General features: G+C 36.3%; 2 protein-coding genes across 2 annotated transcripts in view; one reads left to right on the top strand and one right to left on the bottom strand.

Moving 5' to 3' along the window:
- The window catches only part of LOC134844305 (ATP-binding cassette sub-family C member 4-like), a 463,247-nt gene that overhangs the window by 145,339 nt on the left and 301,441 nt on the right, over positions 1-16,467 (bottom strand). The window lies entirely within an intron of this gene.
- LOC134845173 (uncharacterized) lies at positions 3,056-16,407 on the top strand. The gene is made up of 9 exons (XM_063862064.1): positions 3,056-3,188; positions 11,691-11,929; positions 12,155-12,310; positions 12,700-12,933; positions 13,256-13,440; positions 14,359-14,479; positions 14,816-15,139; positions 15,401-15,604; positions 15,874-16,407. Exons 2-9 carry the CDS (start codon positions 11,762-11,764, stop codon positions 16,225-16,227), a joined length of 1,746 nt encoding a protein of 581 aa, XP_063718134.1. The 5' UTR covers positions 3,056-3,188; positions 11,691-11,761; the 3' UTR covers positions 16,228-16,407.

Genomic DNA, 16,467 nt, shown 5'->3' on the forward strand with positions numbered 1-16,467 from the left:
TTATCATTTTGGTTAGAAGTTTCAAACGGTCATTTTTTTGAAAAGGAAGCAAATTTTTACATATTTGGGTTTTCAAGATTTTTCAATTTTTGTCGGTTATATTTTCGAGTTCCTTATACTAGCTTTTGATGAATTGAGAAGTTCAATTTTTTTCTCATTTTTGTTCCGACTTTCGATACGAAAGTAACGAAATATTTGTGCTCGGGGTGGGTTTATTTTTTTCTTCAGATAAATGTCGACTTTTTAACTAGCCTATTTTGACGGAATTTTTTTATATCATTCGAAAGCTATTGTTGTCCTGAGCTCAAATTTGAAAAGATATTTCACCTGTGATCATTTTTCGTAAAGTTAAGGGGGTTTAAAGATTGCCATTTTGGCCAATTTGGGACAATTAACGCGCGATAAATTTCGCGCTATTAACGCGTAAACGAGATTTAATCCGTCTTAGAAATCGTTTTAAATTGGTTCAAGGAAGCTTATATGCCATAATTGATTTGTTAGTAGGCGCAAAATCTATCAATTTGTACTTAATATGACGTGTGGGGGGATGTTTTTACATAAAATCTCAATTTTTTTCAAAATTTTTTTTTTATTTTTTTGATTACTTTGAAATTTTTCATCTTATTAATGCTCCATAGACCTTAAAAGGCAGTCGGAACTTTCAGGGCTTCGCCCTGATACGAGCATTCTTGTTTTTATTTTGTTGAAGAAATCTTTCAACGCTGTTTTTTTTTCTTATAACGAAAGTAAGATACAATTTAGTTTCGATTGTTGGAATTATTTGTTATTTCAAGTTTTTGTTCAAGTTTTTGTGATGTAAACAAACTTCAAGTTTTTGTTATGTAAACAAAATTATATTCAACTTCGCTACGTCATTTTTCAGAAAAAAAAGTCAAATTTCAAAAATTTTTCGTGCGTTTTTGAGATAAATTTTAACATCCTTTCCAATGTTTTATTTAATTTAATATTTGTTTTAAGTTCAACTTCTTTTTCAAATTTTGGAATTTTCCTTTTTTGAATTTGTTTTCCTGATATCTTTAAATGAATTTAATTCCGATGTCAGAATGTCTCATCGGAAAGAAATGAAGAAAATCATTTAATGGAGTAATATTTCCTATAAATATTTTTCGTTATTAATTTTGTGTGCGTGTGTGCTGCATTTGAACATTTATGTGTATATAAATATATTCTGATATCTTTTTCTCAAATCTTGGATTTTTCTGCTTTTTATATTTTTTTCTGATTTCTTAAAATAAAATTATTTGGGAATTTTCCGTTTTTTTTATAAACATACTTTCTGATATCTTTTTCTCAATTTTTGGAAATTTCGTTTTAATAAATTTTTCTGCTATCTTTGAGTTAAATTATTTCCGACGTAAGAATGTCCATTCCGAGAGAAGTGAGGAAAGCAGTTTGATAAATTAATGTTTCCAGAATCATTGTAGCTATTTGACCAAAATCATCTTAAAGATAATGCTTGATTAATTCCCACCCGTCAAGATATTGGGCTAAAAGAAAGTAATAAATAGCATATATTTTTTTTTGTTTCAAAGATAAGAGTCTACTGACAAATTATATCCTGGGGAAAAAAGAAAGTATGAAACAGGATGTAAAATTTTAGTAGGGAAAAGGAAAGATTGAAAGGGATGTAAATTTTAGTAGGCGCTGACAAATCGGTGACTCAACTCTTCCGCTTTTTACACTGATCAGCTCTTACTATACTAGTGCTGACTTCAATTAGCCGAACAAAACGAGCTAAACTTGAAATTTAAAACGCGTTTTTCTCAAATTGGGTTGAGTTTAGGTGAAAAATTATGAAGACAAAACTTGCTTAAAATTTTAGCGGAATTAATGTGGTGTAATCTGTTTTGCGAAATTCGGGCAGCATAATTTTACCCCAAAAATGGGTCATTTTGGCTTTTCTTAGTTAATAAAAAAAATAGGCCAAAAGTAGCGTATTTTTTTATTAACTAAGAAAAGCCAAAATGACCCATTTTTGGGGTAAAATTATTCTGCCCGAATTTCGCAAAACAGAATACACCACATTAATTCCGCTAAAATTTTAAGCAAGTTTTGTCTTCATAAGTTTTCACTTAAACTCAACTTAAACTCAACGCGCTACCGCTTAAAGTTAGTATATATTGGCGCCGAAGGCGCCTTTAGAAAAATTTTAGGGTCGGTCGGCCAAAAATGGATTTCTGAAAAAGTATCAAAGGGGGGACCCTTTGGGTCGGCCGGAGGTCGAATCCCTGAGGGGGGGGCGTCCCCCCCCCCCCTAAATCCGCCCCTGCCTCTCCTGTTCCTTAACTTACCAATGCTAGCTAGCTACCAAATCAACACATACTTACGTGTATTACGTATTAAGCGACTGACGTCGTGTTGTAGTGTGAACAAACTATTACGTAATACGAGTATTCTTACGCGTTTGTCTTACGTTACGTATGTTTACAATGTGCAACGTTCATTCTAACGAAGTGCAGTAAACAGAATTAACAAAGTAGACTTTTCAACTACAATATTTTCGACAATTTTAATTTTAAAGCCATAATAGAGGTTTGGCTTTTAAAGAAGCCAGTTTAGAAAGGGATTATTTTCATTATAATCACAATCACAAACTGAAAGAGGCTGATGAAAACCTAGGTTGCATTTGCAAACTTTCTGCAGTGTACCAATTAGTTTTTTCTCAAATTTTCGTAGAAATAGCTCAAGTGATACATAAATCTCATTATCAATTACCAAATCAGCTGTTTTTTTTACAGACAAAAAACAATAATGGTGGAGCAATTTTTTTTTATTTTTCAAAGTCATTTTTCGATGTTTCGAATTATTTTCAATCGGCCTAATCGACTCTCATTGTGTAGTATGTTGAATTTTGTGCGTCAATCGTGTAGTAAATTACATAACATTGTGCCGTCGTATTACGTAATCGTAATCCAAAACAGAACGGTTATGTGAATGGACTGACGCGATATGTTGTGTTTATGGTGCGAGGTACAAATGCTGCAATTTGATTGGCCAGAATGAAAAAGTGGTCTTACCAACAAACGTAAATACCATTTTTTTCTTAATTTGTCTTTTTTACTCCGCGACTTTAAATCGGAAAAGAGCACGTTAAAGTTCTCCATTATTTTCCCTTAGTTATAAAATAAAATCGAAGTTACCGCCATCGGAACTTCAGCAGTAAACTGGTAAGTAAAATCTTTTGCAATGAAACACGACGAGAGCTGCGAAAACACCTTAATTAGTTGAGAGAGAGTTAGTTGGCCAAAAATTTAATCACAATCCGCGAAATCAATGATCGTTCGGCGCCGACGGAAATGAGAGGCGGGCCCATTGTCGGAGACCGGTCTATTAGCATGTGCCCATTGCCATAGCATGCCATATTGCCAGGCTCTTTTTACTCCCCCCCCCCCTTCCCACCTCACGCCAGTTTCAACTTATTAGTGTAACGAGTGGTTTTACGAGGTTGAGTATGAAGACCAAATATGTTTGTCGTGGCCTTATTAGTCGGTATGTAAATTTTCATAACAATTGGACAATGTGGTCAACAATTTATATGTAAAAATTTGCAGGTGGGGGGGGGGAAGGAAAAAGAGCCTATTGCCAATGTAACAGAACGCAGCTGACTCGCTCGCTCTATAAGGTTTTGATTACCGAATATTGTCAGCCTAAAAAGTTAGCAGTTTGACGATTTCTACAATACTATAGACTGGTCCCTAGAAAAAGCCACGGCTCTTTTTCCTTTCCCCCCCACCTGCAATTTTTTACAAGTAAAGTTATTGTTCACATTTTCCGATCATATGAAAACTGACATGCAGACTAATTAGAATGTGCCAAACACGTTTGGTCTCCTTATTTAATCTTGTAAAACCACTCGTTACACCATAAAATTGATGGTCGTGGGAGGTGGGGGGAAAAAGGAAAAAGAGCCAAAGCCACTATGATAGACATATGCCAAAAGACATCACCATGTAGTTCGCATGTAATAACTTAGAAGCTAAATTGTGTATAAATTATTCAAAAAGCTCGCGAAATATGTTTGAATTAGATGGTTCTTTTTCTTTGAATTAGATGGTTTGAATCAGGGTTCTTTTTCGTTTCCCCCCACCCAGGGGCGGATCTAGGATTTTCTCGAGGGTCGGATTTTCAAAAAAATTTCGAAAATTTTGTCGACCTTTTTTTTTAGGGTCCGACCCAATTGATTTTTTGAGCTCTCCCTAAGCATTGTTTAGTCCCTGTTGTGGCCAAAATTTCTGCGCCGCAGGCAAAATTTTGAAAAACCAGGCCAAAAAGGTGTTTTTAGGCACTTTTTGAAAAAATTTGACCAAAAAATCGCGTTTTTCGGCGCGCGCTCCCCCCTCAGAATTAGTACATATTGGCGCCATAGGCGCCTTTAGAAAAATTTCAGGGTCGGTCGGCCAAAAATGGATTTCTTAATAAGTACCAAAGGGATTCTTTGGGTCGGCAGGGGGTCGAATCCCTGAGAGGCGGGGCGTCCGCCCCCCTCAATCCGCCCCTGCCCCCACCTCACATAAGCATATCAATTTTACGGAGTAACGATGGGTTGTTTTACAAGGTTAAACATGAAGACCAAAAATTTTCGAATGGCCTACTTAGTTCGCATGCCAATTTTAGTAACATTCGGAAAAAGAACCCTTTTCAGATTCAAAAGGGTCGTACCCACAGAACCGCATTCCCGGATAGCCGAAAAGAAAACGGAAACACTTTTTCCTCCCCCCCCCCACCTGCAAATTTTTATACTTATGTTACTGTTCACTTTGTCCGATTGTCGTGAAAACTGACATGCAGACTAATTAGGCCAATAACAAGCATATTTGGTCTTCATAATTAACCTTGTAAAACCACTCGTTAGACCATAAAATGGCTCTTTTTCCTTTTCCCCCCACCTCCCTCGACCATCAATTTTATGGTGCAACGAGTGGTTAGCACATCCTAATTAGTCCGCATATCAGTTTTCATAATGATCGGACAATGTGAACAGTAACTTAACTAGTAAAAAAAATGCAGGTGGGGGGGAAGGAAAAAGAGCCAAATTATGCATAAAACACTTTGTTTCTTTGGTAATATTGACAATTACTAAACTTAATATACCGATTAGCTTATGAAATTGTTATTTCTGTTTTTCTGCTCTTGGACCTATTCTGCTCTTAGACCGCTGAAGTCCCATTTGGGCTCTTTTTCCTTTTCCCCCCACCTGCAATTTTTTACATGTAAATTTATTGACTACATTGTCCGATTGTTATGAAAATTTACATACAGACCAGTAAGGCCACGACAAACATATTTGGTCTTCATACTCAACCTCGTTACACTAATAAGTTGAAACTGGCGTGAGGTGGGGGGGGGGGGAAAGGAAAAAGAGCCCCCATTTGCACCATGATTCTTTTGTACCATAATGAAAACTCGGTCCTATTTGTACCAAAATAGTTCAACTCGCTTTCTGATTGGTTGAATTATGAGCCAACGAATTATTAATTCAATTTTCTATTGTTCTAACAACGTAAGATAAACCAGCAGAATAGTGAACGCCTCAGTCGCGCTTACGTGTTGTGAGCTTGCGAACATAGGGTAAGAATCAATCCGAAAATAAGAGCGGTTATCGCCGCCAAGCGACGACGCGTGCCCACTGGCGACCTTTAACCAAGAGCTTAAAATAGTCGGCTTAGTATTCATTTGACCAATTGAATATTTTTTGATACAAAAGCGATTGGTTTTAATGATTAGGTACTACTATGATAGAGTGGTCCCTCGAAAAAGCAACTATGATAGACAGGTCCCGCATGCATTTCGCATGTTATAATTTTGAAGACTAATTTGTGTAGAAATCATTCTTTTCAAAAATCTTGCAAAATATGTTCAGCCAGAAACTTTTCGGCTCTTTTTCCTTCCCCCCCCCACCTGCAAATTTTTACATGTAAATTTATTGACCACATCGTCCGATTGTTATGAAAATTTACATACAGACTAATAAGGCCACGACAAACATATTTGGTCTTCATACTCAACCTCGTAAAACCACTCGTTACACTAATAAGTTGAAACTGGCGTGAGGTGGGGGGGGGGGGGGGGGGGGGAAAGGAAAAAGAGCCAACTTTTCAGATTGAAAATTGTAATCACTATTGTTTGTATATCGAAATTTGCTCGCTTTACTTTATTTTACGGTTTAACAACCATATAATTGGGTTGAGTTATTCATCATCAAAACCCACTATTGGCGGTTTTTTTTTTAAATTTTCAACCTTAAAATGGTGAGGTGGAGGTTTTAAGAGGTAACAAAACATGAAATTTGTTTGAAAATATACTGCGACTTTTTTCTGAAAGGCGGCGTAATCATAATTATTAAAAGATATGAGAGCTCTAGGTGTCGTATTCTCAAGGGACCTGGTTATTTTCAAGGGACCACTATCATAGTAGTACCAATTATTATTCGTGGCACCTGATTTCGTGAGGAACCTTGTTTTTTTTATTTGCAACACACCTAAAGACAATGTCTTTTATATCATAATTTCTATAATTTTTGCCATTTTTCTTGTTCGGGGGGGGGGGGGGGGGAGAACAGAAGGTACTACTATGATAGAGTGGTCCCTTAAAAATAACCAGGTCCCTTGAGAATAAGACACCTAGAGCTCTCAAATCGTTTAATAATTATAATTACGCCTTTCAGAAAGATGTCGCAGTATATTTTCAAACAAATTTTTTGTTTAGTTACCTGTTAAAACCTCCCCCTCATCATTTTAAGGTTGAAAATTGAAAAAAAACCGCCAATAGTAGGTTTTGATGACAAATAAGTCAACCCAATTATATGGTTGTTAAACCGTAAAATAAAGTAAAGCGAGCAAATTTCAATATATAAACAATAGTGATTACAATTTTCAATCTGAAAAGTTTCTGGCGGAACATATTTAGCAAGATTTCTGAAATGAATAATTTATACACAAATTAGTTTTCAAAATTATAACATGCGAAATGCATGCGGGACCTGTCTATCATAGTTGCTTTTTCGAGGGAACACTCTATCATAGTAGTACCGAACAGAAAACGAGCTTGACAACAAAATGTAATTCGTGAAGTGAATTACTAAGACCGATTAGGCGTGCCGAACATCAAGCCGACTAAACTTCAACTCGAATCGGTTTTCAGATTCTGCAATGAAAAATGCGGCTGATCTAACTATCTGACGCCACTCTTAACCGCTGCATTGTCTTGAAGAACGCTTAATATTAACTAAACTTGCCTGAAGTTTTGAAAACAAACATTTTACTTAAAAAAATGTAACCTTTTGAGGTGCGTGTAAAATTTAAGTTTCGGCTAGAAGTCCCGTCGAGCTGTTGTCCCAGACCCATCAATGAATTTGCCCTAATTCATTTTGAAGCGATTTGTAGTATGGGATAACTCGTCTCGCGTTAATAACACGCGCGTTACTCTTTCAGAATCAAGTATAAAACCAGCACGAGTTAGTTGTGTAAGGTTAATATAATGGTGTGAGAACTCGGCGGGTTTCACCAGGATTCATGAATCGGTAGTGAGATAATGAGCAGTAGGGTCTAAGAGCAGAAAACCCGACAAGTTTTGATTTATACGGACTAATCGAAAATTTTTTTTTAAGAATCGTCAAAGCTACTAAGGAAATTAATAATTTATACATTAAAGTTTTAATGTTTATAAAATTACTCATTTTATGTATAATCTATTCATTCTGGGTATTATAGACAATACTAAAGCTTGTTTTACCGATAAGTTTACAAAAGTTAAAAATTGTCTGTTTTTCTGCTCTTGGACCCGTTCTGTTCACTTTTCTGCGTACTGCTCCGTCTCCCTCTAGATCGATCCCTCGAGAAAATTGGACTGAAAAAAAAACAAGATTGCTCGTATCCGAGCACAACCCTGAACGTTTCGACTGCCCTTTAACTGGTCTCGAATGAGTTTTGGCAACTGAATTATTCACGATTTATGAGCCTAAGGCTGATAAGCTCAATTTTTATGTGTTGATTTGTTTATGGATTTATTAAGACCAGTTAGCTTAATGACTCAATTCAATTTAGAATGATTGTAGTGCGGGCAAATTCGCCTCGCATAAATTATTTTCGTTACACTTTCAGGATTAAAGTAAACAAGACTACTCGTATCAGGGCGAAGCCCTGGATGTTCCGACTGCCTTTTAAGGTCTATGGAGCAGTAATAACATGAAAAATTTAGTAATAAAACAAAAATTTTAAAAAATATGAGATTTTTTGCGGAAACATCCCCCACACAGCATATTAAGTATAAAGTGATAGATTTTGCTCCTATTAACAAATCAATTATGGCATATAAGCTTCCTTGAATCAATTTGGAACGATTTCTAAGATGGATTGAATCTCGCTTACGCGTTAATAGCGCGAATTATATCGCGCGTTAATTTTCCCAAATTAGCCAAAATTAAACCCCCATAATATTACGAAAAACGATCACAGGTAAATTATTTTTTCAAATGTAAGCTCAGGACAACAATAGCTTTCGAATAATTTTAAAAAAATCCGTCAAAATGGTTAGTTATAAAGTCGAAATTTGTCTGAAGAAAAAACCTACCCGAGCACAAATATTCCGTTACTTTCCTTACGAAAGTCGGAATAAAGACGGTCACATAGCAGTATTTAAACAACCGCGTTTTCATACTTATCAGTAAGCAGACAAATACTATATTAACTTATGAGATTTGAGACAAGGAAGAAATGGGGACGTCCCATTTGTACCAACGGTCATTTGTACCAAAGTGAAAAATCGGTCCCATTTGTACCAAAATTATTCAACTCGATTTCTGATTGGTCGAATTGTGAGCCAACGAATTATTACATTAATTTTCTACTGTTCAAACAGAAGAAAACTAAACAGCAGAATAGTGACCGCCGCAGTCGCGCCAACGTGTTGCGAGCTTGCGGCTCTTAAACCAAGAGCTTAAACCAAGAGCTTAAAGTAGTCGGCTTAATAGTCTTAGGCCAATTGAATATTTTTGGTACTAACGCGAGTGATTTTTTATTTTGGTACAAATGGGACTGATTTATCATTTTGGTACTTGTGAATACCCACCGAAGAAATTAATAAGAAATAATTACTTATATCGGAATTTTGCTTCTCGTCTCAATTCTGATTTGTTAATATACTGTTTAACTGCTAACTGACTATTATGAATACATGCTTGTCTAAATACAAACCGCATTCCGTACAAAACGGATCTAGGACAACAGCCGACTGGACTGCAAGCCGAAATTTAAACTTTGCAAGCACCTCAAAACGCTACTTTTTTTCAGTAAAATGTTTGTTTTCAAACCTGTAAATTTAGTTCATATTAACAAAAGTTTACTTCATATTAACAGTTCTTCATGACAATACAGCATTTAGGAGTGGAATCAGATAGTTAGATCAGCCGGATTCTGAAATGCAGAATTTAAACTAATAACTATCATAATTTAAACTAATAACTATAAACTAAAAAGCTAATAACTTGCAGAGAAAGCTAATGAAGTTGAGAGCTTATTCAAAACAAATATTGAGAATCCCTGAACAAAAAAAATAAGGCAAAAATTATGAAAGTGTTGCTTTTGAAATAAAAAAATTTGTCTTTGGGTGTGTTGCAAATCAAAAAACTCTGTTCCTCACAAAATAAGGTACCACAAAAAGTTATTGGACAGGTTCAAGTCACATATCATATTAAAGCAGTTTCAATTGTGATGCGACTGACATTAATGACATTGTGATTCGTTTGGAAAAAACTAGTTGGAATCTTCTCTGCTACTTGCACAGCAGCAGATTGCTTTTGTATCTGTGTGTCATTATTGTTACGTTTACTTCCTGTTACTTAATTAAAAGATAGGTCATGAAAATCTTAAAATCATTTTTCATACATCTGGTTGGAAAAGAGCCAATTGTTTTTCGCTAGCACAAATCCTCAACAACAAATGTCAGAATACAAAAAGTTGAACATTTTTCATACACTTTCTTTTATCGCAGCCATTCAAAAATTTTAATTTAATGTAATTCAAGTTTGTCTCCCTGCTTCAAAGCTGCCTGAAATTATTTTATGGTAAAATTTGGACCAAAAAGTTGGCCCGGCAAATGAAATTGAAGGAAGAGTAAATTGCCAGTGAAAAATGTCAAAAAATGAGCGTTTACAAATTCTCGAAAATACTGCTCGACCTACTAAATACATGAGGTTGAATGTGAATCCGTTCTTTAACACTTTTAGGACGCTATAAACCACCTTTGTAATTTTTGAACTTTTTGAAAATAATCATGAATTGGTCGGTCTGAATGATTCAACGAATCGGGTTTCGTATAATATTTGGGTTTTGCTGAAGGTTAAGGTCAATTGTAAAGTAGTGATTGGTAATTCGCATTCTAAAGGGTTTTTTAATCAAGATGGGTGATGACAGATAGCCGAAAACGTAATCATTAGGCTAAATCAAAAGGTATGAAGTACAGTGCATTAACATTCTTAAGTTTGATGAACACCCCTGATACATCCGCCTCTGGTCGGTAATAAAATCATTCATAATACCTGAATTTTTTCTGTAAGTTAATTTTTCAAAATTAGATTTTCGGCTATCGGACTGTGCAACTATTTAAGAATTTAGACAGATAAGAAATTTATACAAAATGTAAGTAAATTTGACGAGTTTACTGAAGCTATGTGGACTTTTCTGACATTTCAACTAGAATGGGTTATGTCCAGGTTGTAACAGAAAGAACGTGAATGCCGAGCTAGTTCATCGGTCAGAAAAGTTATTTGAGTGGAGTGGATAAATTTGGACAACCAACGATTATACAAATCGAAGAAACTTCTAATCGTTTGAACTTCTTATCATAGAAACTTCTTATCGAGCCGAAGCTTCTTATCAGTTGAGCTCAAAATAGGAAATTCCATTCAGTAACTGGATTAAATTTGAAGGGGCGTAGCAATAAGCACCTATTAGCATGCAGTTGTTGCTTTACTTAGGTGTAATTTGAGACGAAACACAACTTTGCTTCAATTTTAATATAGCACATATTTGAAAATCACTTGGATTAAAACTTCTCCTTTGACTCAGTAAATTCTCAGTGAAGTAGATGTGGTTCAAAATTGCAAATTTTAATAGGGCAAATCATGAAATAGCTAGCAACTCAAACGCATATTTTTAAAATCTGGACATGCTAAAAGCGACTCCTGGTAATCGACCGCGTCACCAGCCTAAGTCGTCAGAATGGTTCATTTGGTGATTGAAAAAAAACTTGAGTTACACTACTATATTGTACTTTTCAGTTTCTAAAAGTTTTTTAGCGTAGAACATCAGAAAGGTCATTTTGGTAGCCTGGGAAAAATTTGGTTGTATTAAAAAATACTTTGATTTCTAAAAGATTCTGATCAGTTAAGTTTTTGTCGGTTAATGTCAGGAAAGTCCATTTTGCAATCAAATATTTTCGTGCTCGCACTAGTTCACAAGAACAATTCTTATCTATTTAAAGTGTTTGATTTATCAACGAGTCCATATATTTTGGTTTATCTTCAAATGCAAACTGCTACCAAAATCACTTATTTGCTAGCCACGTCAAGTTTCAGTAGTGGGTCAAAACTCTCGGTTTCTTCAACTGCATCGCAAATTGTTGCAAAAGGATTGCCAAGTGAATTTTTGCTTGTTAAGATCTGTTCATTTCAGAACCTACAATTTTGCAATATTCGACTTCTCAGAGAGAATCTTACAGCGCCAAACACACGAACCCATTTAAAATGAGGCCTACAGAAAGCAGTGACACTACTTCTCACAATCCTCAGCCCGAGATGCCGTTCAGAGTGAGCAGCGACCGAGTCACGTACAACTCGGATTCAATCGTATCGCAGTACATGTACGAGACTACTTGTGTCGAGCAAGCGGAGAATGGCTTGTTTTGTGTTAAGGTTGGTAAAAACCCTTCTTTTTAAAAGTGCTTGAAATCTTTGAAAAAAATCTCTTTGAAAAAAATTTCAAGCAGGTGGAATCAAAGTGATTAAAAGGTCAGAAAAAAATTACCAACAAAACTTCGATAATCTTATTGGGAAAAGGATAGGAAAAAATTGATATGCTTAAAAATCATTTTGTGATGAAATGAGAATCTAAGTGAACCAGCTGTTTCGTTTGTGCAGCCCAAGCAGGAAATAGTTGAGATTAAGACGAAGACCAGAGTCCCGCGCACTGGAGTGATGATGGTAGGGTGGGGAGGCAACAACGGCACTACAGTCACTGCCGCCATCCTCGCAAACAGACACAACATCTCATACAGAACAAAAGAGGGCATAGTGGTGAGTAAATTCTTCAAAATTTAAGGAATGAACATTCAAACTTATCAGATTTTTTAACTTTGCGATTTCTTATTTGTGATTTACTAAATTTTAACATGTTCTCCGGCATCAAATGAGTTCAGTTCAGTGTGAGTTTAATTCTGCTGATCAGTAAACTTGAATATTCCCGAGTCTTCTCAGAGAAAATAAAAAGAGAAAAGGGCAAGCGGAATGAATGCTTTCTTGCTTTCATTCCGTAATTATGACAACGTAACGTAATTAGGCTTCAAAGCCTGGTTACGTTACGTTTTCATGCATTATATCCCAATCGAAATGTTTCGAGTGATAATCTGTGAAGTTTCGATATAATGGTTAATTAAGTCGACAGATTGTGATTTTTTTCCTTTCAGCCCCCTAGCTACACCGGTTCAGTCACCCAGGCGTCCACAGTCAGCCTCGGCACAGACTCCCAGGGCCAAGAGGTGTATGTGCCTCTGGGCAAACTGGTGCCCATGGTCGAGCCGACCAACCTGGAACTGGATGGTTGGGACATATCGGGTAGGAATCTGGCGGACGCCATGGAACACGCCAGAGTGCTGGAGTATGACTTGCAGAGACAGCTGGTGCCATACATGGAAAAGATGGTATGATTTGAATATATCTTCAATCTTTGTTGAACTTGAAAAGGTTATTTCATGAAATTGAGCTTTATTAATTGAGCTTCGAAGAAACTATGAAAAGATATAATTTTGTACTCATTTTTTCTTTTTTGTTATTTTTCTTGAAAAATGACTTGAAGTCGTAAATTTAAATATGAAAAAGACCATTTGGTAACCGCCTCTAATAGACCACAATGCTCTAGTGAGCCATGACTTTTCTGATACAACGACTTCTGCCATTATTACTTTAATGTTATCCAGATTGTCTTGAAGGCCTTGCAGCAGTTTAAATAAGGTTTGATTTTAGACTCCGAGGAAGTCGTTCTACCAGGCAGACTTCATCGCCGCCAATCAGGAGGCGCGAGCTACTAATCTGATGAGTCACACACACAAGAAGCACGTGGTGGAACAATTGAGAGCCGACATCAGGGACTTCAAGACCTCCAAGAACCTCGACACAGTCATTGTATTGTGGACTGCCAACACTGAGAGGTACTTCATTTTTCCACTGTAACTCTCTCAAAGAGCATTTTAAGACTTTTTCCTGAGTCTTAAAAGGAGTGCAGCCAGTATTTAGACAGCCGCGTATTCATACTCGTCAGTATTTAGACAAATACTGTATGAACCAATCAGAATCGAGAAAAGACATAAATAATCCAAAATAAATAAATATTATTTTTTAATTTCTTCTTTGTCTCGATTCTGATTGGTTGAAACAGTATTTGTCTAAATACTGACCAGTCTGAATACGCGGTTGTCTAAATACTGACATGTAACCGTCTTAAAAGTCTCTAATAACTACAGATTTGCATTCATGCATATTAATGCATTATGAATGCACCTAGGTTTATATGCACTTTTTGAGTTCAATTGAAAATCATCTGCTGAAAGTTAGGAAAGTTGCACTCTCAAAGAAGAATGTGGAAAGGAGGCAAAAAACGTGAACGACTTCTAGTTTCGAAAGTGGAATTTAAGTTTTAGATTTTCCAGCGGAATAAATGTTTTTCCTATTGATCCAGTTATCTCAAATTGAGTGAATTTAATCAAAAAAGTATCGGTCGTTAATTCGTGTTGAAATTCAGAGACGGTTACGGCCAAATAATTTTTAGTTTGAAATTCGAAAGTTAAAGTTTTTTCAAAAAAAGGTCAGTTTTTTTGTTTCGTTGCGTTCATTGGTTCTTTTCCAACAGTCTGTTGGCTCTGTTTTTCCGCGCGAATTGTAAAGCGAACCTCGTGAATCACGAGATGTAGTGAACTTTATGAATAAACTATGTCATTCGAGCCACAAAGAAATCATTGAAGTTTAATTATTGAGATTTACAAATCACCCTCCATATTGCAGGTTAACTAATGAATAATAAAGCTTCGAAAAAATAAATTTCGCCATTTGAATTTGACTCTGTTTATTAGATACTGTGAGGTTGATGACCGCATTCACGGAGATGCTGATATGCTACTGGCAGCCATTGAGAGGAACGAGAAAGAGATCAGTCCCTCAACACTATTCGCAGTCGCATCCGTCCTCGAGAAGGTAATTGAAGAGTACAAATGCTGAATATACGATAAGAACGTTTTTTATTAATACATCGAGAAAAGCTCAAGAATCTGAATGCTTTTATTAAATTGAAACCTACTATCTGAAGCCCCCCGCTCAATAAATTTGAAGATAACCATGTAATTAATCAAGTGCGAAGTTACTGTCAATTTAACAAATTTTTGCATAGACAGACACGATATTTTTTGTTCTGTGGAGCGTTTTGTCAGTTGCGCTTTTATGTGCTGATTATGCGTTTTTGTGAGTTTTTTATGTGCTGAAAAGAGAATTTCAAATATTGTTTTTCCTTTTCAAACGCTACGTTCATTTCAGGCGTGCTACATCAACGGATCCCCTCAAAATACATTTGTACCCGGCGTGATTGACCTGGCTGAACGAGAGGGCTCCTTCCTCGCCGGAGACGACTTGAAGTCTGGTCAGACGAAACTGAAGTCGGTTCTGGTTGATTTTCTGATCAGCGCGGGACTGAAGCCTACCTCAATTGTGAGCTACAATCACTTGGGAAACAATGATGGCATGAATCTGTCCTCTCACGAGCAGTTCAGATCCAAGGAGATCTCGAAGAGCAATGTGGTCGATGATATGGTGCAATCTAACAGTATTCTCTATAAGCCAGGAGAGAAGCCAGATCATACTGTAAGTGCTTCATTTCATTTTCGATGTGTACAAACAAATACTAGAAAACGTAAAAAAATCGCCTTAGATAAAGAGTGTCATCTGTGAGAATGCAATTGCTTAAGAGATAAAAACACGTATGCAGTGAAAGATTGATGTTTTTTGGACGGTTATGTGACAGCAATTTTATCATCATAATATCTGTTTTTTTTTTACAAAATCTGTGTTTGTAGAAAGAAGTTCAAAATAAACTGTTTTATTTTGAAATTAGTTTTTGTTTAGGTCGTGATCAAATACGTTCCCTATGTTGGAGACAGCAAACGAGCGATGGACGAGTACATCTCGGAGTTGATGTTTGGAGGCCGTAACACGATCGCAATTCACAACACCTGTGAGGACTCGCTTCTCGCCGCTCCCATCATCATCGATCTCATCATCCTCGGAGAGATGAGTCAGAGAATCTTCTTCAAACAGCAGTCTGACAAGGTGTGTTTATTCTCGTCCAGCTCAAATCATAGAACATTGACTTCGTACGAGAAAGTTCAAGAACGAATCACTCATTTGACTCATTAGTAGTTGATTGTGCAGTCTAGATTTAATTGAACTAATATGCCACGTGGAGCGAAAAACAAAGACCATTAGTAATGCTTTTTTTGGAGTCAGGCTGAATTTTGAAAAATTTTTACAATGTGACGTTGATTGCTCATTTTTGATAACAAGTCTCAGAATAGTGAAATCAATTTTTCATTTTTCAGGACTGGGAACCATTCCATCCAGTTTTGACACTTTTGTCCTACCTCAGCAAGGCCCCCATAGTGCCGCCAGGAACTCCAGTGGTCAATGCCCTGTTCAAACAACGACAATGCATTGAGAATGTATTCAGAGCTTGCGTGGGCTTGCCGCCTGTCAACAACATGATGCTCGAGTACAAGATCAGAAGCTCAGCTGCAAAGTATGCTGAAGCTCCAGTCAAGACTGGCGGAATTTTGGCCAGTTCAGAGAAAACAATTGCTTCCAAAATTGCTGCTATTGGTGATCATGCGGAAAAGTATGCCAATGGGTATTCCAACGGACATGCAGTTATGGCTACTAATGGCCATGCCCATTAGATCAGCTTATTGTTAAATGCAGAAAACTGTGCTCTTTTTTGTTAAAGCTGGCAATATATATTTTACTCAATTTTTGGATGATCACAAATGTTGACAATATCTCAACCGAGAAATGCATTTATAAATTATATTTACGATGTTCTCTTTTTCGCTATCTAATTTAAAATGCGTTGAAAACAATTTTTCTCTGACCTGGTTTTTTGGAAGCATGAAACAAATTTATTGAACCATTTTATGTTT

The sequence above is a fragment of the Symsagittifera roscoffensis genome, chromosome 4, assembly GCF_963678635.1.
Source record: "Symsagittifera roscoffensis chromosome 4, txSymRosc1.1, whole genome shotgun sequence".
In the NCBI taxonomy this organism is placed as follows: Eukaryota; Metazoa; Xenacoelomorpha; order Acoela; family Convolutidae; genus Symsagittifera; species Symsagittifera roscoffensis.

What these genes read in the sequence shown, in the direction of transcription:
- LOC134845173 (XM_063862064.1), top strand. Translation starts at nt 11,762, where the DNA reads ATGAGGCCTACAGAAAGCAGTGACACTACTTCTCACAATCCTCAGCCC. An exon ending in TGCCATACATGGAAAAGATG is followed by an intron (nt 12,934 to 13,255) that starts GTATGATTTGAA and finishes GTTTGATTTTAG; the next exon opens with ACTCCGAGGAAGTCGTTCTA. An exon ending in TCGCATCCGTCCTCGAGAAG is followed by an intron (nt 14,480 to 14,815) that starts GTAATTGAAGAG and finishes CGTTCATTTCAG; the next exon opens with GCGTGCTACATCAACGGATC.